Genomic DNA, 21,583 nt, shown 5'->3' on the forward strand with positions numbered 1-21,583 from the left:
GAGGAGGGGAGGGCGTGGCATGCGGAGGGGGAGGGGGGGCAGAGGTGGAGGCAGGGGTCGGCCTAGGCTCGACCCAGATGCACCCCCAAGGACCCCCGTCGTCCGAGGCAGTGGAAGAGGCAGAGGGAGAGGTAGGTCACCTTAGAAATCTATGGAGTCCTAATGGTCTTCTCAATCTTACTAATCAATTAATTAATCTTCTCTCTTGACAGTCTCAAGTTTTTTAGTTTAAAATAATAATCATGATGGCCTAGTGAAACACTTTACAGGGCAATAATTTTCAAAGTGTAAAATCCATTCGAACCCAATTCCTTCAGTCAAGGGAGTCGGGTTCATCTTTCAAATTTATGATTGGATCTAAGCTTCCCTTGGAATTTGAAGTGATTTTCGAGCGGACTCCTCTCTAGATTCTGAAGATATATGTTCTACTGCAGGAACACTGTCGGCTATTTATTCTTCCCTGAATGTTTCTAGACGCGAATGACCTTCATCAACATAAAGCCAATCCTCATCATTTTTCATTGTCAGAAATATTTCCCCTGCAGTCTGCTAAATTTCCTTATAATCTTTGGGTTCAAATCCTGTGAAGTGGAATTCAACCTTCTTCATTAAACACCCTTTTCTGAAAATATAGTATGCAATAGTGGATTGTTTCACCTCCCTCCAAGAATAAGCCCTGTTGAAGGACATGGACTTTAAATTAAAGTATTTTTGTATTAACCCTAGAACGGCAATGCTATTTTTTTCACCCTATTCCGGTAACGTGGGGTGACAATTGTTCAAAATTGACAAAAATTCCTATCTCACACCCATTATGACAATGAGAGTCCTACGGGGCTTGTTTTTCATTTTTTAACCCCTTGACACATTGATTGACTTGAATTATGGTAGAGGTCCCGAGTTGCAAACGTTAACCGTTTTCGTTTGGTACAAGTATTCAACCTGCTCTGGGGTGTTTTTTTCACCCCCATTACCGCACAGAGGTTAATTATTATTCTCTGTACCCTGCTGTCTTCAATCTCATCACCACTTGATATTCTAGTACTTCTAAAATGTCATTCAAAAATTTTAACCTTTATAACTTCTTCCAAGCAACATGCACTCCTTGAACCATCGGCTGAAATAACAGAGTTGTGCTTGGTGGCAAAGTGAGAAACCTAATCTCACCTTCCCCGCTGCATAAGTTGTCAATGTTGGGATAGCCGGGGGAGTTGTCTGAAATCAAAAGTGCTTTTACCTTGTACTTTGTTGAAAGGGAAGGCGCAAGAACTATCTTCAACTTTTGGCTGCCATCTTCATAGAAATATAGAAATCTGCCCAGAATAATAGAAACACTTTCTTCACTGATTTTTCATCCAGCAACCCTTGATTCAATTACTAGGGTGTTTTCTGACAAAGCTCTCAAGTGCAGGCTTGTTCAGCATAATATTTGTAACATAATTGTTAATCATATTAAGTCATACATACGACTTTATACTAAATGGTTCAACTGCATCACTACCAACATTCATGACTGCAGCAGACACTTCGTCACAAGAATTGTCTCTCCTCCTAAACTGCCATAACTAACCGTTTCTTGCAATGAAGTTCTCTCCATGTGAGTGTTTAGAAAGTTTTTTTGTGGTATCTTGAATATTGGTGCCATGAATTCCTACACAACTTGATTGATGCTGTGCATGCCATCAAAGGACTGCTTCTTCGTGCTTTACATCTTCTGGTTATCTTAAGTGTTTTCTGAGGCTTTCCGGTCAATATTGTGGGCATTAACATCAAACTTGAGAGCGACTTCCTTCATTATATCCCTCTTATTTTTCAGCAATAGGGACCCTGCTCTTTCTAAGCTTCCAACTCCTTAAGTACCTTTGCCTTGTCTACAATATTCGAGGTTGTTTAGCCTCACATTTCATTTGTGTGATTTATTTACACCGGCTTAGTGTCAGAAGAAGTACCCAAAATAATTAGGTATATGCTTCAGAAGTTACAAAAGGACATGGAGAGAACTGGGCCATCTGTTGTAAACAAATATATGTGATTACGCATTGCGTAGGTTTTATTAATGTATTGGTGAATTATTTGCTTCACGGAGCATTGGTAGTTCATTATTTACAATCCTACTGGAAAAATGATAAATTATTTGCGCAAGGTTTTCATACAAGTCCCGAGAAACCTGCAAGCAAACCGTATTTTTATACAAATAACTACAGTGCAGTGAACTTGTGACCACATAAGAAACCACCCTTATTCATGGCCGTGCACATTCAGGATTAAGGGGTTTTCCAGATTAAACATGCCCAGAGTAGCAAGGGTTCACTGTATTGATTTATGAAAGGCTTACTTTAGAGGAGTCGTTGTGTGTAAAAATTTTTCAGGATATTAATTAAGGTTTTTGCCATTTTCAATCAAAATAAGCAATGGAATGAAGAGTAATCAATCCTTACATCATATATAGTATCTACCATTTAGTTAAGCACAGCAACTTGTGGTAACCCTGGTTTTTTTGTTGTGTGAGGGAATAAGTTTAGAATTCCAGATCTCTTCAAAAACATGCAAACAAGATTCCCCTGTAAATGGAAAGTGTAGAATTTGTGCTCTTTCCTAAGTCTTGAAAATTTATAAACTCATGGAATGTAATTAAATCGAGGATTAAGGGGCAGCATATTCACATTTACCCTTCTGTGGTAGATTTTGAAAGCATAAAATAAATCGGTTACTAATATTTTTCAAGTGTAGGATTTTGCCATTGTAGAAAGTTGGTGTGTATGTAACACGTGATGCAATTTAATTTTACTAATCTTTTTCAATGCAACTTGATTTTGAAAGATTTTGACTCAATTCCTTTTGATAGCGATATTAACAAAGCTTCATACACCCCTAGTTATAATAGCAGTGTAATAATTCTTTTTACGGGTCAATGAAACATGAGACATATCACATGAAGCACAGTGGAGTGGAATGACAAATTGTGCTTTGTTTCTTTAATCATGAACCCCGGGGGACTAATTGGAAGCTCCACATGAGAAACCATATTCCGCTCGAGCAGCTGTTTATTTTGTTTATCAATGTAGTCTAGACTTCCTTCCTTACATGTCATATGATGATGATTTGGTATGTTAACTCACAACCAAATTTTTATTTGTTTCCTGTGTTTGGAGAAGTTTGGTGAAGGTCATGTTTACATAAGTCCATAAGCCTTAAATGACATGATATTTGCCCATTGAATCCCCTGCCTTTATAATCCTGTGGAAACCCAACGTTTTGTCATCTTCTCATGTTGCACCACAGGTCGGAAGTCTGCCGAAGCCCTCGCACTGCTGTCATCCGCAAAGGAGGATGCCCTGACCCCAAAGTTGGTGGGTGATGATGATACACCTGATTCAAAATTACACACACCCTCGATGCTGGACGAAGCCCTCAAGGCCTCCCTGGCGGACTCTTCCCCATCGACGTCATCGGGAGGAGTTCGCCAATCGAGGCGCATAGCGCAAATCAAGCTGAAGGAGGAGGCAGAGAGGAGAAAGCTGGAGGAGGCAGCTCTGATGCGCCTCAAGGAAGAGCAGAAGAAGCGCAAGAAGCAGGAACTGATTATGATAGAGGATGACTTTGACCTTGAGGAGTCGGAGGACGAGGTGGGTAGACAAAGGCATGGAGACGCAACCAAGTGTCAGGCGTGCCGTGATATGCCGTGCAAGAGAGAGAGATCAAAGAGGGCATTACTGGCATGCAATGTTTTTTATTTCAGTTCAGGTGGTGTCAGTAAACACACTTAACCTAGCGTCATTGCAATTAGTGATGGAAAATAGCATACCTGCAATAGTTTGTAGGTAACCAGTAAGATATTCTACAATTTGATATTTGTTAAACAATACAGTGGAACCTGGTTAATACATTCCTCCGTAGCTTGTTTTCCTCTTTGGTTTCCATTTCAGTCCATTGAAATACAGATAAAATTATTTGGTTGGTACATTTTTAACTGTGATGCTTTCGTTCAATGCATTTATCAATTTGTCAAAAAAATATCCATAAATCCTAATCTAGGATAAATAAAGAAATGTAAATCACTGAACTTTCAAAGAAAATTTAATAATAGCTTTCTAGGTCGTAGTACCATTTGATGTTCTTTCAGAAGCAGTCATTTATTTCCATTGAATCATTAAGAACAATGTCTGGCTGATTAGCAGTGTTGCTTTGTGATTAGGCAGTGCATTATACCCCCGTATGTTGTGATTGTAATAATGGCATAAATGGCCTCAGCTGTCATTCAACTGCCCTAATTACTTCTACTACTTGAAATTATGTTTAAGTTGTGTTTAACACGGACTATAACCAAGGGGTGAAGCGAATATCAACTAGTATTGTTGGAGAAGTGACTTGGGGTGTATATAACGAGGATGTTGACAATTTTGTTGTTTGTTTACTAGTTGAGGACATTATAGAAAAGCAGGAAAGTGTGGAAATAGATGGAAATGGCAAGGATTAACTAGATCAATGATTAGCCTGCATCTGTTCTTACTCTGTGAAGAACCAATCAGGTTATGAATTGTATACACGTAAGCTTGATGAATAGGGTCGTAGCAGAATGCATACATTTGTATAGCGAGTATACACTCACGCATGTATACAAACATCTATTTTCTAGGGTCCAGTTGCTGCAATTCATAGGGTTATTCTTTAATTCTCAGTTCTATTGATGTTTTGCGGTTCATACTCAGGGAAAGGTAAAAACTGTTTCCATTCACTTGTTATATATTTATGAAATGGTAATAATTTCAATATGTTTATTCTTTGGAAATGCCGTGTATTAAAGGGGAAAATACCATAAATTACTCTTATCATCATAATGGATGACTATTCACCCATGCCTAATTGCAATTACTGACATTAATTATAATTATTGTCAATTATAATTTCTTGTACTCTTCCTTGTATTTTACATTTTCTTGGTTACCTTGGTCATTATTTGTCCCCGACGAAAACTTGATAACCAAGTTCCACTGTGTTTAGCTTGCTGAGGAAGCCATTTAACAGTTGCTATCCGGTTCAAATTATTATCATATAATCATAATGTGGTTTTAGATAGCTGCGCTGTCTTCTAATGGCATGATGGTAAAACCAGTGCAGACTAACTTGAAGTTCATTTTTGCATTAAATTAAATATATATGAAAATAATTATAAATGTATGTATGTATGTATATATATACATATATATATATATATACATACATATATATACATATATATATATATATATATATATATATATATATACACACACATATATATATATATATATAATATATATACATACATGCATATATATACATATATATATACATATATATATACATATATATATATATATATATATATATATATATATATATATATATATATATATATATATGTATATATATATATGTATATATATATGTATATATATACCTATATATATATATATATATATATATATTTATGTATATATATATATTTATTTATTACTCTTAACTCAAAGCTGAAATGCAAGTTCCTATTATTTTGCATAAAGTACCTCATATCACTTATTGATTAAAATTAGTAAGTTGAATTGAAATACCGCAAAATGTACTGTGTTTCATAAGACTTTATGAAAACCCATTAAATTATAAAAACTATACAATGCCAAGATTTTGTCATGCATCACTGATGGCAATGACCTTGAGAATACGCATGTTAAATTTTATTCGTGGCTGTGAATATTCAAACCTGCACCTGTCACATTAAAAGTTCGTCCGTAATTCCATGCACAGAATTTTTCCCCTGTGAAGATAGTTTAACAGCTCGCATTTCCACTAGACCACTGTGTCTTGTGGGATGATGGGAACTGGATAATTGAGTCAGGCAACTATGGATGTCATAAGGCTCTTAAATGGACTAAATTTTGAGAATTAGTGACATTGAAGTAGGATTGGGATAACTTGACTTCTATGGCCTCTCCTAATTCCTCAGACTTGTTCTGCCTTGTTGGTAACTAAACTGCATCAAATGTTTTTTTGAGGACCTTAGTAATGCCCAACCCTAATGTTAGTGGCACCTCTTGGAATGAGAGCAATGCATTACAGTGTTATTTAATTATGGGCACTTTTTACTAGATATTGGAAAATCAATATTTTCAATGGTTATGTTCTTATTGAAGGATATTGCTGGAGGAGATCTTTTAAAAATGTAGCCCTCTGTTAGTCTTCAAATTGACTCGTCAACATCATGCAGCAAAAACATTAGTGCCGCCCAAATGTTCAGTGGAAGCAGAACAATAGGATGACAGTCTGTTTTGTGATTATTCCACCTTATCATTTCAAACTGATTTTTCACTTTTTGGTAATCCTTGTGAGCACTGGTCAGGATTTACTGCCATGGCAGTGGATGAACCCATACTAAAGCTAAGAGAAATAATTGATTTTCTTGACTTTGGTTGTCTTCTCATGAAAGGTGATTTTCTTCAAATACTCTTTTTATGGTGTCATTGTTAGATTGCATGGAATGCTTGAGTAATATGAAGTGCTGCGGGATGATGGTTTTTTATTTAATCTTTAAAAGTACATGTTTCGGATGTATCAATATATATATTTTTTTGAAGTTTCTAGAGGTTTGTTATTCAATGTTTGATATTACCGTGGTATCATGTGGTTCATTCAGTTGGTGAAGAATACCACTTCATTTTTCTTTGTGGTTTAGTACGTTTCCAAGTTTAAATTGCATGTTTTTCTTGTTCCACAAATTTTATTTTTCTCTCATCACAAAACAAGTCATACCCATTCTTTGACATTCATTCCATACTCAGAACTTCAACTGTGGAGAGAAGTGGCTCTTCATGTAAAGTTATCATATTTTCTCCTTTGTGTTTGACACCATTCATAATGTGCAAAGCAAAAAGGATTACTTGATGATTCACTTCTGTTATTTTTCTTCAAATTGCATTCGTTTACATTTTTTTAAATACTCTCTTCTTTACTGAACTGTTGACATTTTTTTTTGGATTGAGGTGGAAATTTTGATTTGAAATGGATCATATACTTCAACATTCCATTCACACGTGTGGGATGTGAAACCATGTACCTACTCCTATATTGAAATCCAGATATCATGACTGTCAATAACTTACTTCCTCCTCCAGACATCAGTGCACCATTGGTGTGGGTGTATCTCAATGGAGGGCAATGTCTCAGAGTCCTCCTCCAGCTAAGTGGTTTCTATGTCCACCCAAAATTTCATGTGTAAACTTGAACTTATTTTTTTATAGCATTTCAGTTTTGGCAGTCCGCTGACTGTGGAAATCATTCATTTAAGTCTTGGAAAATGATTTGATTACTGTGCGTGATTTGTTTTATTTGTGGCCAAAGTTAAATTGATTGATTGTAAACCATTTTGCAAAGTTTTTGAGAGTGCAAAGTCTCTAGCATTTTTTCTCCACTCACCAAATATAATGGAATTTTTGTGCATATTTTTCTGGCTTTATTCTGGCTAATTATCTAGTAATAATTTCTGCGGAGAATTCTAAATTCAGGCCAAAAACACAAGCAGTGAAAAAGTTTTTCATTTTTAATTTTGCGGCATTGTGTTTTGCTATTGAAAATGTGTTTTTTGGAAAATGGAAACTGAGCAATCAGAAACTTTTGTTAACATAAAATTTTTTTCTGTTAGGGTATCATTATTTTTATGATTTTAAGTAAATTATCTCTTCTGCAATGTTCTCTTTTTGAAATCCACTGGGAAGAAAATAAACTTCATAAGATATACTTCAAATGCTATCTTCTGGTAAATTGATACCTCTGAAAAAGAATATTCTTCTAAAATTGAGGCTGGTCATCCTACATTCGATCACTTTCAACTTATATTTCTCTACCCCATAGGTACATCTATAGCTTCAATTCAGAAATGTTCAGATGCTTGATTCTAACTTGGCATTCACTCAGGGTATTTGCTAATATTTCACACGTCACATATTATCGCACTGTTAGCCCATGGTAATTACATGCCACATGTTCATTCTACAGGACTAGGTGTGGTATACTGAGCTTCCTCCCTTCAGTTTGTCTTATGAAAAGCATGGCAAGATCTATATTTTAATTGACTTATTCTGGTCCTCAATTATTAGTTTTCTTGTTAATTTGTTGAGTGATTTGAAACTTGTACTTTTCGATGAGGCTTAAAGTATGAAAAAATTATATTTATCTTATATTATTAAGCTCACATTACATTGCCATTCATGGAATTTTTCCTTGTTTTCTAATTCATATTTTCAATCTTTTGCATCACATTTGTCATTTCAGATAAATATTTTAATAAACAAAAATTACAGCAGTTTTTTATTTCAATTGAAGTAATAGAAGCCTTTTTCAAACTTATATTTTCTCTTAATTGTACTATTTTATATCTTGTATGGCCTTTGCAATGTATTAGCTAATGGGTCAATGATAACTAATGCTTTGAGGACTGGTATTGTTTTAATTTAACTAAGTTAAAAGCAATGGACTCTGGAGCAATATGGATCCTGCAAGAATTATTTGGATGGATAATTTTGATAGTCACAGAAATGGTCAGCAAATCACAAGGTAAGGTCTATGGTTCAATTTCAATGGTCATTCTGTGCTTGTAGTTTTTAAATTAGCAGGACTTCATAAGTGTCAAGAATTTATTTATGATAATTCCCATTTATTTTTATGGATATTACCTTTAACAGCAGTAGTAAACTCAACAAACTTTGTATTAGTTGATTTTATTTCATTAGTAAATATGGTGGAGTTTGTCTCCTGTCTTCTGTTCACAATCATCCCTGTGATTGTAAGCAAAATTAGTGGTTTTATGTTTTCTTTTGGTGACATTGTTTTTTATACATTGGTCGCTTTATGCATTTAGTGCAGTCCTTTGTGTATTTCATGTGACTTGTGCAAGGGTGGCTCATTTGAGAGATATATTTTAATCAATCTGCCAAACGGCAAAAGTACCCTGACAGATATACTAGGCAGACACCAGACGGTTACTATAAGGAAGATGGATAGAAACACACATGATGGACGGACGTATGTTTAGTGGGGAAGGTGAAAAGATGCAGATCCTATGCCGAAAAGTCTTCTTGTCTGGGACTTGAACCACACACCTTCGACTTGCCTGGCTGATAGTTTACCAATTAAGCTATCAAAAAAACGTTGAGTTCATCCTTTGTGTGAGCTTCTACCCTTGATTCCCTATCCATACAACGGTTACTCATTAGGGGTTATAATGGTGCTGGGGCTAATTTACTCGCTTCCCACCCTGAGGGCTAGGGTTTGAATCCCTTTAGGGGACAGGATATTTTTCAGTGGTGTCCCGATCCTTCCCTTTTAGATGCCAGGTGGAAAGTACTCCAAAAGCATGCCATCAGTCAGATGCGACATTAAAGTGTGAACCCCTTGGTGCCTATTGTTAATGGAGTAGGCTTATGTCTGCACTGGATGTCTGTCTCTACACCCATCATCCACCATTCTCTGAGTGACCCTTCTCTGCCAAATCACTCACCTATCCCTAATGGCACAAGTGACCTTTGCTGTCAGCCGCATCCCAGAATGACAACAGATCATCAAAAAAATTGCTGTCATGGGTGGGTGGCCATTGAATAGGGGCCAAATATTACCATACATATGGGCGAGTGGATGGATACTTTGAAAAAGTAATAAGCCCTCATGTTGTCACTTCAGAAACATGAAAATCTTGAATTATATTTTCACATTTTATCTTAAGTAAATCACATTTAATAAATTTTTGAAGCTCATGCATAACAAAGTATGCAAATCAAAAATGGATGCAGTTTTTAGTCGGTACAATGCACCTTTCACTCAGTTTTCTTCAGAAATATTTGGATTGTAGCCTGCTTTAGGCCTCTTCACTTTTGAAGACTAATTTCTTTCTACGTTACATCATTCAGATGAGCAAAGCCCGTTAATGCTTACTCATGAACTAGATTGTCTTTCCTTAATGGAAGAATTAATCCAGTAACGACAGCTTTTCTGGTGGATGTTATCTTTTCTCATTTTCTTTTCTTCATCTGAATCTCCACCTTCTCATTTGCACACGATCCTGACAAAGAAATCAATAAATGAATTTTAAGACAGAACAAAACAATAATTTCTCATCCTAGACGCTGTCATAAATATTGTGCTGAGTGAAAAACTGGTTCTTTACCTTCTGTGTGCTGAGTTATGGCATCCTCAAAATATCCACTGTAGTTATCAAAGCAAGTTGTCAAATAGTCAACTGTATAATTGCTGAAGTCAATGCATCCACTTCAAGCCATATTGTAGATATCACACGATGGAATGCCCTCCTTCAAAATCCTAATTTTTTCTTCTTGGTTGTTTCCAACATTGTGGCTGTAAATATTTTGCCAATCATTGGTTGATCAATCATCTCTCTGTCTCCATTCGACTCAAAAGAATTCTGTGAAATATTCTTATGTGACCTTTCCACCGTTACATCATTGTCCTTTGAAGTCAATGACTGCAGTGACAGTGTATGAAAAAATAGTTCACTATCAACCATGTTGAATATTTGCTGGATTTTTTGATGGACTTCTTGATATCCAATGAGAGCACAAGCCATGGTTAACGTTGTCAGCTTTGCTGCTAAGTCCTCAGAAGTCAGTGACATTCTGCATTCAATATTTGCTCCAGCCACCCAGCTACTTCTAGCACTGAAATTTTCATCGCCAATATTTTTTGCAAACTGTATGTGAAGTCTTTTCTTTTACCATCATTGCTCTAAACCGGATTAATTTTTGCACAGACAACTTAAGAACAATGAAGGACTCTAGAATCAATGTTTTTCTACTTGTCCAGGCATTTTTTTCTTCATGCTAAAGTTCTCATAATTCTGCCTCTAATTTAAAATATAGGCCATTTTTTTCAGTGTACAGTTTTTGTCTTAGTTCTTTCACATTCTAAATATCCCTCCAAATTTCTATCTGGTACACATTCACCATTTTTCTAAATGTCCTTTACTCTCTGCAAAATTATAAAATGTCCCAGAATTTTATACAATTATGGGAACAACTTGCTTTTTTTTAATTACTAGCAGATTAGCTGTGATTGTAGTGCTGTCACCGAGTGCCCTTCCCCCTCTCCTGCACCTTCCACCCCCCATTCCATGCATCTTAATCACTCGAAGCACTTCCCTCAAGTTTACACAAGTGTTTCTTATAATATTAAGAAACTTGGCTAAATTTAAAAGGAGTATTCAGTTCCTTCAAATCCCAGGTGGCACCTTCGGAAAGACTACTCATGTAAAATCCAAGGGGTACTCATTTCTGTTTCTTAGAGCTTCATAGGAAACAAAACTGTGGCACGGGGAAGGAAGCAATCTCCCCCCACCTTTTTAAATTAACTGGCGGTTTATACAACCTGTGCCAATCATAGTTTGGGCCAAGTGAGCTTTACTGTTGCTTATCGTACTAACCTTCTGGTTCATCAGTGTGATGGTGGTATATTTTGAAAATTATTTGAATTCCAACCTTGAGAGCAAAATTTTATTCATGTTATGAACATTTAATGTCGTTTTCAATTCCTTTTTGCAATTTTTAAGAATGGGTTTCTCCAAATTCGGAAATTTCACTTACATATATGCTAAAAAAAAAAACTATGGAAGTTATCGGCAAAGAACCATTTCTTCATTTAAGTTAGTGTTGAAAATAGTGATGACATTTCAATCTGCTGAACCTTCCAAAATCTGCCTGCATAAAAAATTTGCCACCCTGGCAAATGATGGTGCATCCCAAGATTGCCAACTAACACCCCTGAAAAAATTATAAAGATTCAATGAATAGTTTTAACCTGAGAGCATTTGTCTCTTTACTTATTGAATGACCCTCTTTATTTGGGGGAACAGCAACCTAGTAGCCAAATAGTCGTAGCCACCCTTAGATATGCATATTCTGATATAAGTCTGGTCTCATAGGAGTTCTTCTTGTTCTTATGGAATAGATGATAAAATTTTGTTGAAACGAAAAGAGAAATTATTTCCAATTGGTACACATAATAGAAAAGGAATGTTATGCATAGTCTGTGCCTTTCAAGCGGCCCTTTTTATCTTTTAAGAATTTATCCGAGAAGTCAAAAGATGTGATCATCCTGTATGAAGTCCTGCTAATTAGCCACTTATTAAGGCACAAAAAAGTACCATCTCATTGTTATTTATTTGAAATTTATTGAAATGTTCTCTTCTGCAAGCCCATTAGTTTGGCTGCATGGATATTTATTATATATACATATATATGGTGTCTGACTACGTGCATAATTCTGTGTAAAGATGAATCCTAAAAGTGGACATGCTGCACATATACAAGGTGCTTCCCTGTCACTCCTCTCCTGCTCCCTCCCACTGAGTCTTGTCCCCATTATCGAGTGTTTGGTGTGTGTGCTCATTTATATTGTTTTCATCATTTCAACATTCCCTTCTTTTATTTGTCCCACAATGGGAGGGAGGGAGGGAGAGAGTGAGTGACAGAGAGAGAGAGAGGACTCCTCTTGCCTGATTTGTTGGGATTTTGCACTCACGGTAGCTATTTTTTGCATGGCTTCGCCCCACGCCTTACCTCCCCGTATGCTGCATCCCTGGAAACCCCAACCGTGTCTCCCCAAACCAGGTTAAGCCCGAGAAAAGGAAGCGTGGCCCGAAAAAGACGAGCAAGGAGGATGATAATGTCATCGACGGGAAGAAGAAGCGGAAGAAGCGAGGCCGAAAGAAGAAAGGAGAAGTATGGACACACGCACTCTTTCAAATTGCCCCCAAAAGAAATTAAGAAGTGACAAATGCATGGGCTCTCTTTTGCTTGTCCTTGTTATCTGCTCTATTTTTCTCATCCTCAAGCTCCCTCTGCCAATTAAGGGCGAAACCTTCATTTATGGTATTGTGCAGGATAAAGTGAAGTGCTTCATTTTGAAAGCATCAGGGTTACGCATCTCTAGCGAGAATAACTACTTATGATTTTTACAAACCGCAGACTTGGGTTTTAAAAGAATCTTGAGAACCATTTAAATGGATGATATCAGATTCTCAGTTTGAAGCCTACAATAAAGTTAGCCTTTAATGTGACCATGAACGTGAAACTAAAATATATCTTAACCTCTGTCGTCATTTTTGTCCATTTAAATTTTAAGTCCACGCCAAGTGTAATGATTTTACAGGAAAATTAACATTCCATACTTCGTAAGATTGTTAATCATACTTTTTTTTACCATTCCATTATTTTTTTTATTTGATCATTTTTATATTTTCTAGATGAATTGAGTATATAATTTGGAAATGCAAAGTAAAAATTTTGCTTTACGAAGAAACCAATTTTCTTCAACTGTTCATCTTACTTTTAAAAAATTTGGTAGTTACTTACTGTTTAGGAGTTGTTACCTCTACCAGTGTTGGCTCTGAAGATCTGCCTAAAATTATAGTGTGCTATGATCATTATTCAGTATGATTATTGCAGGGTGACTAAGTCCTACGTCTGAGCGGTTTATCATAAAATGTATCCAACCCAATGAGCTTTTTTGTTCTTTGTGTATTGTAATGGCAAAAGCATCAGTATGAAACTAGTTCAGTAAAATAAGAAAGTACACACTCACTTAAATTGGTGCATTCAGGAAGAATAAAAGGTTAATCAGTTTCAGATATCAGAGTACAGCTGTTGATCAGCAGCCTCAGGGGTACTTTCCTATGTCAAAGCATAGTCTAAAGAAGGCTGGAGGCTTCTCGAGTTGTTTGAGCCGTAAACACACTACATAACCCAAGAACATGTTTCCCCATTTCAATTAAGACAATTTATGAAGCATCATCAATGTAATAGTTCCTGGAAATATTAAATTTGAAGCATTGATGTGGCATTTGTCTAATGTGTGTCCAAATTTCAAGACAGTGGTGAAGTTGAATAGACAGCAGACTTTCTTCGGTCATTGTGTTTGAGAATTTCTCGTTGATAAGTTGGCTTTAACCTCGTGGACAGTGGCGCCTCGCGCACGACTACGAATGCATGTGACATTGTATGTACGGTATTTCGTCATAACATCTAGTTCCTTTAAAAGCCCCAAAATTTCAGAGTTTAAGAGGACGCCTCGGTAGCTTAAGTGGCTAAAGCACTCGACCGGATATTGAGGGATCAGGGTTCGAGTCCCAGTCAAGGCGAATGATTTTTACGCTCTGAAATAGTTGCATTGAATATCATTTGCTTTAAGAAACACCAAGTTGGTCAGTTTAAAGTTCCCTTTAATTGACATTAGATCAATATAACAATAAGCAAATGGATGTATTTTATTTAATAATATATTTTTATAATCGAGTATCATGCTGAATTCAGTAGTGTATAATGAATTGAGCTGCATTAGTTTTCAATGGTAATATGCATATTATTTTGTCCACCATTTCTAAGCCACTAAAGTAAGCAACAGTAATCATTTTAATCAAATTAGTCCCTGGTCACATATTTCTCATATGTTCAAAACAGACAATTAAACCAAAAGATTTCACAAAATTCAACTCATTGGATCTATCAGGAGCTCTCTACACTTTGCAAATGAAATTAAAGTTCCAACTTTCTTGTACAAACCTTATATTACTGCCTGTGTCTTCTATTATTCTATTTGCTTATTTTGCCAATTTATATTATTTTTAGATGAAAGTTCATGAAGGAGCATAAGTATTTAGAATCATTAATTACAACAGCACTTTTATCAGGATCTCTCATGTAAATTTCACTTTAACGTTGCATTTGATCCCAAATTGTTTGCTACCCCAAAAAAATTGCTCAATACCAATGTCCCTTTTCCTTGACATTTCTCTTCGCCCACTGGATTTTTTTTTTAATTTTACATACAGATAAAATAATTTTTTGTTCAAATTGTTGGAAGTCACACCCCTTTAGGATCATAGAATATGTGAGCCCTTACACTAGTTATTTCATTTCTCCTGCCTGTTCCATTTTGGGAGATAGTGGATCTTGATAATAATATCTCTGATGAAATTCTGCCAAGATAATAGAATCCCATCGGATGCAAGTGACCAGTAATGGTTTTCGTATTGGATGATGAATTATTTACCTAGTAGGGCTCCCTCGTATTCTGATATATCACTTGATCATGAAAGTATCATTGGATGTACTGTTAATTTATGTGAAATTCAGGGCATCAATAAAAGCAGTTTAAAACAGTTACCTCAGACTTAAAACTGTGGGACTGTTTGTGATGTTAACTCTCCTCTTAAATTAAGTTCAGCATTCCATATGCTCAAAAATAATCCTAATGCCCACATTTTGTGTTCCATCAGAGAGTGGAAACTTGTTGACCTATCCCCTTCTCATTTGGTCTCTTTTTGATCACACACATATGGTCTCCAAGGGGTAACGCATAACTATTACTCATAAAAATCATTCATTATGGAACAGAGGGAAACATTTTTTTACCATTCAATTTGTTTAAAGTCGGTTGTTTTAATCTTAAGAGTGTACCATTACATTATTTTTCTACATTTTCCCACAATTGTCAAGAAACCTTACCTAGAAATCCAGCTCTTTATAAAAAAATCTGCTGCCCTCTTTAAGACCAAGGAATGAGTTACCTTTGGACATAATCATTGTCCTATCTTCCTATCCTCCAGCCAAAATGTTGTTTCAAGAAGGCAAATAAATCAAAGCCATTGGCTAGTTCAGGGCTGGTACAAAATTTTCCAAACTGAACTCTACATTACCAGCCTCTTCATCAAAACCGTGATGCAATTGTCTGTCTGCACTGATTTCAACGTCTATTTGGAAAGAATGTGGAATGTTAAAATGCTGCCATAAAATGTCTCTCCTATTTTGAGACACTTCGCATCTTTAATTTGTTCATAACCAGGATTTGCTCCTGAATCATGGTTTTTTTTAAATAGAAAACTAAGGTACGGTGAAATACTATATGAATGCTAAAGAGGGCCCTCTAACCTTATTCCAGTTCAATAGTTGGCACTGGCACAAACAATGTGCCTGTCTCACCAAAACCTCAAGCTCTCATTTTAAAATTAGTTGTGGGCATGTAAAATGGGATGAGTTTGACCTTCAAAAGAACACAGAATTTTTTGGGATTGTTCAAATATTTGGAGAAATGTGCATTAAGAAACATGTCCCTCCTTTACCATCTACTCAGTTAACTGAAAGGTTTCGCTGACCAAAAAAAAAATAGCAATGCTTTTTTACATGAACTAAAGAAAGCAAAATTTTTTAGGAAATTGATGAATCCTGTTGAATATGCCCTTGCGTGATTTTATCACTTGCGCATATTGCTTGCCATTACATGTAGAGGTCCAATACCTTTTGTTTAGTTCTAATCATCGGTTCATCATTGCATTTGATTTATTTGCATTGCAGACAAATAGTGATGAAGATTTCCGTTTGGAGGGTGAGGAATTACTAGTAGCTGATGGATCCGATGGCAAGAAGAAACACCGCAAGAAGAAAAAGAAGAAGAAGAAGAGGCGCAAGGGACGCAAGGGCAATAATCCCTGGGAATCCTCTGGCTCAAGGTACAAATTATTAGACTTAACAGTACTCATTCCCCACCCCTTCACTCTGGGGACTAATGCTTGGCCAAGCTGTTAACTCTATTGTTATGCCTTATAAATGTTTTATAGTCATATACAGGAGCATTATCTTTTGCCGAAATTCATTCATAAGTTCTCCAGTTGTTCTAGAGGTTAATCTCAGTTTTTGTCATCTGCCCACGGTATTATTTATAGCTTTGACCTGAGGCTGTGGTCGCCATCAGGTGGGATATTCAGCGTATATGTTGTGCAGTAGTTGTGTGGTCTTTCCCTTTTCCCCATTCCTTATGTTCTCTGGTGGGGTAGATAATCGTCTGCCTCCTCCCTCAGCGCCCTCTTTGCTCTGGCATGAAGAAGAGAGACACATTTAAGAACTTCTTTGCATTCATGGTGCTCCTTTGTATTCAAAGGTAGTACTCCATGCACATTCTCTGGCATTACTTCTCCCTTTCTCCCTCCCCTCTCTTGTACTTACTCTGACCATACCCTCTACCCTATTGTGTCTCCCAGCAAATATGTTAGGGATATTTATTGCTACCGTTTCCAATACTGTTGTGTGCAAGGTGGGAAATGTACACGATGCCAAAACATCCTCAAAATACCTGATAACCAACTGCTTTCAAAGCACTATCACTCTCAGTCAATCCTTAAGATTTCTAATTTTCCAAACAATTTTGAATAATTTTTTTGGAGTCAATTGCTCATACCTTCCTTTTTTCATCATTTCGCTCAACTTTACCTACTTAACGACTGTGTCAATGACAATTTAGACTGCATATTGTGGGTGATGCAACAGCGTTCAGTGGATGCTATTAGATCTGGCCTATCTATTTAGAATTTGTGCAAAAGAGCAAAATGTCAGCATTTGCGAGTACTTCCGTTTTCTTTATCTTAATTGAGCAAAGCAACTGCTAAGTTTGTTGCCACCTGATTAAATATTCAAATCATTGACAGGGGGGGGACTAAATTTTAGCTAAAAGACCATTTTGTGCATTGATGCAATTGCGCTGCATGAGGTGGTATAATGTTGTCGTGGTGGCTCTCTTGATTTTGGTCAAATTGTGCTCGTGGCAGTTCGTCGGAGGCAGAGGAAGGGGAGGAGGAGGATGACGAAGAAGAGGAGGAGGAGGATGACGAAGTGCTGGTCTTCAAGTCGGACCACGAGTTCTCCCCTGAGTCGGACTTGGAGGAGGGCCCAGGGGACGAAGTACAGCCCACGAGAAGGGCTCGGACGGCGAGAAAGGGTGAGTGCACAAGTGTGGAGGAGCTGTGGTTGCAAGGGCTTGCCCCCCCCCCTCCTTTCCCCCCCGCACCACTCTGTCAGTGGTGCTTTCATTGTTTTGAGTGGGCTCACGACTGCATGCGATTGGAGGGGTCGTGGCAGCCAGCCGTGTGGATCCCCCCCTCCTCACGCTCTGCATGAGATGACCCTCAACCCGTATACCACCTCTCGAGCTCTCGTCTGAACTGTGCGGGATGATGTGGTTTAGCCCCCCTCCCTCCCCCCCCAACTCCCTCACACTCACATTTCTACATCTTGGTGTTGAGTCATTGCTGTTGTTTTGGACCTTTTGACCATTTTGGTTATGGTTGCATTTTCTGCTATTAATACCGCTTATTAATGCCTGGGTGTCCTCATCATTCTGAGAAGTTATTCAGGTATGTTTCTTTATCTCGAGTTTTGTCAATTCAGTGCCCAAGTTAACTGTGTGTGCATAAAATTGTGCATCCCTTGGTGGAATTTCTTGCAATCTTTTCTCTCGTTTATGCATCAAACTTTTAAAATGCATCGCCCGTTTTCAGTGCTTCATTATGTTTGCTCAGATTCAGGTGTCTAGGAATTTAAACAGCTGGAGTGAATCTTTACTTTTGGCTGGAATTTCATGGCTACCTAATTTGATGTATGTTTATGATTTGAGTGCTTTTGATTAATAATAAATCTTTGTCTATTGGCTGATTTTGCTCTTTTTGAGTTAAGTTTGCCTAATTATGCTTGAAAAGTTATTGTTTTTAGCTCTTGCTGTCCAATTTTTTAAAATATTCACATGCATTTAAAAACTCATTACCTTGCATGTTTGTGTTTTTGAATTTTCTCTAACTCATAAGAAAGGACTTCGGAAGGTTTTAATTTTGGAAATATTTAATTTGAAAATTCTCACCACCTGGAGTTAATTATTTCTTTGAGTTGTGTTTCACGTTGAAGACTCTTCATGAATGTAATTTGCAGGGAATTGTGGAATTTTAAAGGAATGTGCCATTACTGAATTCCAGTTGAGTTTTCACTTTCATCAACTTAAAGTCTCTTTAGTATTTCAAATGTTGATTCATTAAAATTTTTAAGTCTTCAGAGGTTTTTGAACTTTCCTTTCTAATACAAACCGTAATTTTACACATATACGTTAAGTCAAATGGGAGAAAATAATTTTCAGTTGGTCCTATAAGTTTCTTTCACTCGGCTAAATCTTTTCATTTAGAGAATGTTTTTCTATATCTTCAATTTATTTTATATTTAGTGACTCATAATTTTGAATCTGAACTCTTTCATACCTGTGTATTGAATAGCAAATTTTAAGAGTATCAGAAATTAAAATTTTATATGAATATTGTGAGGATTAGAATTGAAAGGCAAAGTTATTTTTTTACATATTAGAAGTGAAATATATTTCACAGAAGCTGACATCATTCTGCACACACACTCTTGAGTTCCATTTAATAGTTCCTCATCATTTCTCACTGTGGGTGTTTGTTTTAACAATATTGAAATGAGACAACATAATAGTGGTTTCCATGTTTTCTCTCTGAATCAAGCTGAACTTGGGAATGGAATTAACGTGAGAGAAATCTTGTTAGAAAATAAAATTAGTTTCCAAATTTTATTTCATGCGTATGGATACAGATGAAATCAAATTTATCTTTGAATTTGTATTGTTAGATTCCTCATGGATTGCTGCGTTCAATAATCCATTCGAATCTCTTGAATGAAGAGTGGTTAACAGAAGTAGGTCACTGACATAAATGATGCAGGTCATCCGTTTGATTTGTCCAAATACACAGATGTGTCATGAGAAATACAATAATGATCATCCAATCTTCTCATAATGCACTTGTTAGGATTCATGACTTTCTAGAACACAGTCCTGCTTCCTTGTTTAGTACAAGTCTCATTCCCGTTCATTTAAATTTACTTGTTTCATGAAAACTTACTTGAAAGCCTCTAATTACTATCTAAACAATAATTTGCGTGGGTAGACATTTTAGGAAATCCTGGGCTTACAAAGCAGACCGTAGATGACTATGGCTCATTTTTTTTTCTTAAATGCGCTCATTGACACACATTTGACTCCTCGTTGAACTTATGAATTTTTTTCAACTCAATTGGAAACAAGTTTTGGCCAGATTTCCATTCTAAATGAAGATTCAGCTGACCGATAAGGTATTCTTGTTTAGATTTGCCTCCATGCTTTTATTGAATCTCAGCTCCTCAATGTGAAACCATTTTAACTTCAAACATACTGCATGCCTTGAATTTGAGGTTTTTTTGTTCTTTTGTTATATTTTCTTTTGTTTTTGTCTGCATGGGAAGAGTATAATGATTTTGGTGCTTACTAACCACCGGCCGATAGGACGTTCCAGAAAAATGAATGGGAATATTCCCATGTCATTTGCATGTGCAGCCAAGCCGCAAGTGAAACGGAAGAGGACAAAGAAGGCGGTAGGGGAGGATGTCGTGAAGGCAACGAGGGTGGAGGGGGGTGGGGAGGGAGAGGTGGAGGACGAGGAGGAGGAGGACGACGAGGAGGAGGAAGAGGAGGAGGAGGAGGTGCTGGACCGACACTCGTGCCAGAAGTGCGGTCAGCGGGACCACCCAGAGTGGATCCTTCTGTGTGACAAGTGCGACTCCGGGTGGCACTGTTCCTGCCTCCGCCCACCCCTGTTCCTGATCCCCGAGGGAGACTGGTTCTGCCCACCATGCGAGCACGTGAGTACTCATCCCATCCCATCCCTTCCCCTTCCCTCCCCCCCAACCACAGCGGGTGTTCGTTCATCGTTCATGTTCACATTCCCACTACTGCATCAGGCAGTTTGCTAAAGCCTGAGGATTTTGTCTCATAGTCCAATTAATTTTATATCTAATTAATTAATGACAGTTTCATGATATAATGAATCAAAATAGTACATTTTACAAAGCTGAAATCATGCTAAGATTATTCCTTCATGAATTTCTTGTGCTAGATGACCATTTTATTGAAATACAAAAGCTAGATGCTGATCTCTCTTTTTGTAAATGAATTCAATCCAACCCAAATGGTGTTAAAAATTACAGAGAAAAATTAGGTGATAAAAAATGGTAAAGGAATTAATGCAAAGGGATATGAGCTGCCACAAAAAATTTAATTCTATTAAAATGATTGTTGGAAAAGATAAATTAATGTGATATACACATGTACTGAGTACATTCCATCATTGGCATATGATGCACTATAGGCTGCGGAGAGGTACTAGGAAGAAGAGGGAAATGTTTTGAAAAAGCTACTTATATTACCTGGCTTGCTTCTTTGGACTTTACGAATTCCATTCTCCCATAGAGTTCTCAGATGTCTATAATATTGTTCCATGTATGGGTCCAATGTTGCAAATACAAAGTTTATTATAGGATCCAGGCTGATCGCTAAGGAAGGGAAAAATTTCTGTCTCTCACCTCCGGAGAAACTACTCTCTTTGATTAAATGAAAATTAGAAAACAATACATTGGGTACTACATTTTTTATATATTATTCCTTTACCCTCAGAATTTGAACTGATTTCCCAGCAGACTCTTCAGATTCTGAAGATAAATATCCCACTGCTGAAACACTATGAGCTATTTGTTCTTCCCTTAATAGTTGTAAACATCAATGATCTTCATCAATACAAAGCCTCCACTCATCATTTTCAATGCTCAAAGATATTTCCCCTGCAGTCTGCTTAAGTTTCTGATAATTTTCAGGTTCAAAACCTGTGAAGTGGGAATCAACCTCCTCT

General features: G+C 36.8%; 1 protein-coding gene across 1 annotated transcript in view; it reads left to right on the forward strand.

The window, feature by feature from the left end:
* The window catches only part of LOC139693285 (mucin-17), a 70,739-nt gene that overhangs the window by 25,045 nt on the left and 24,111 nt on the right, over positions 1-21,583 (forward strand). The window contains exons 5-11 of the mRNA XM_071591398.1: positions 36-131; positions 3,283-3,626; positions 12,648-12,758; positions 16,389-16,543; positions 17,636-17,805; positions 20,185-20,294; positions 20,349-20,540. Coding sequence (XP_071447499.1) covers positions 36-131; positions 3,283-3,626; positions 12,648-12,758; positions 16,389-16,543; positions 17,636-17,805; positions 20,185-20,294; positions 20,349-20,540 — 1,178 coding nt within the window. The remainder of the gene's footprint in view (positions 1-35; positions 132-3,282; positions 3,627-12,647; positions 12,759-16,388; positions 16,544-17,635; positions 17,806-20,184; positions 20,295-20,348; positions 20,541-21,583) is intronic.

This window comes from Hetaerina americana, unplaced genomic scaffold (assembly GCF_022747635.1).
Source record: "Hetaerina americana unplaced genomic scaffold, ioHetAmer1.1.p SCAF_46, whole genome shotgun sequence".
NCBI lineage: Eukaryota > Metazoa > Arthropoda > Insecta > Odonata > Calopterygidae > Hetaerina > Hetaerina americana.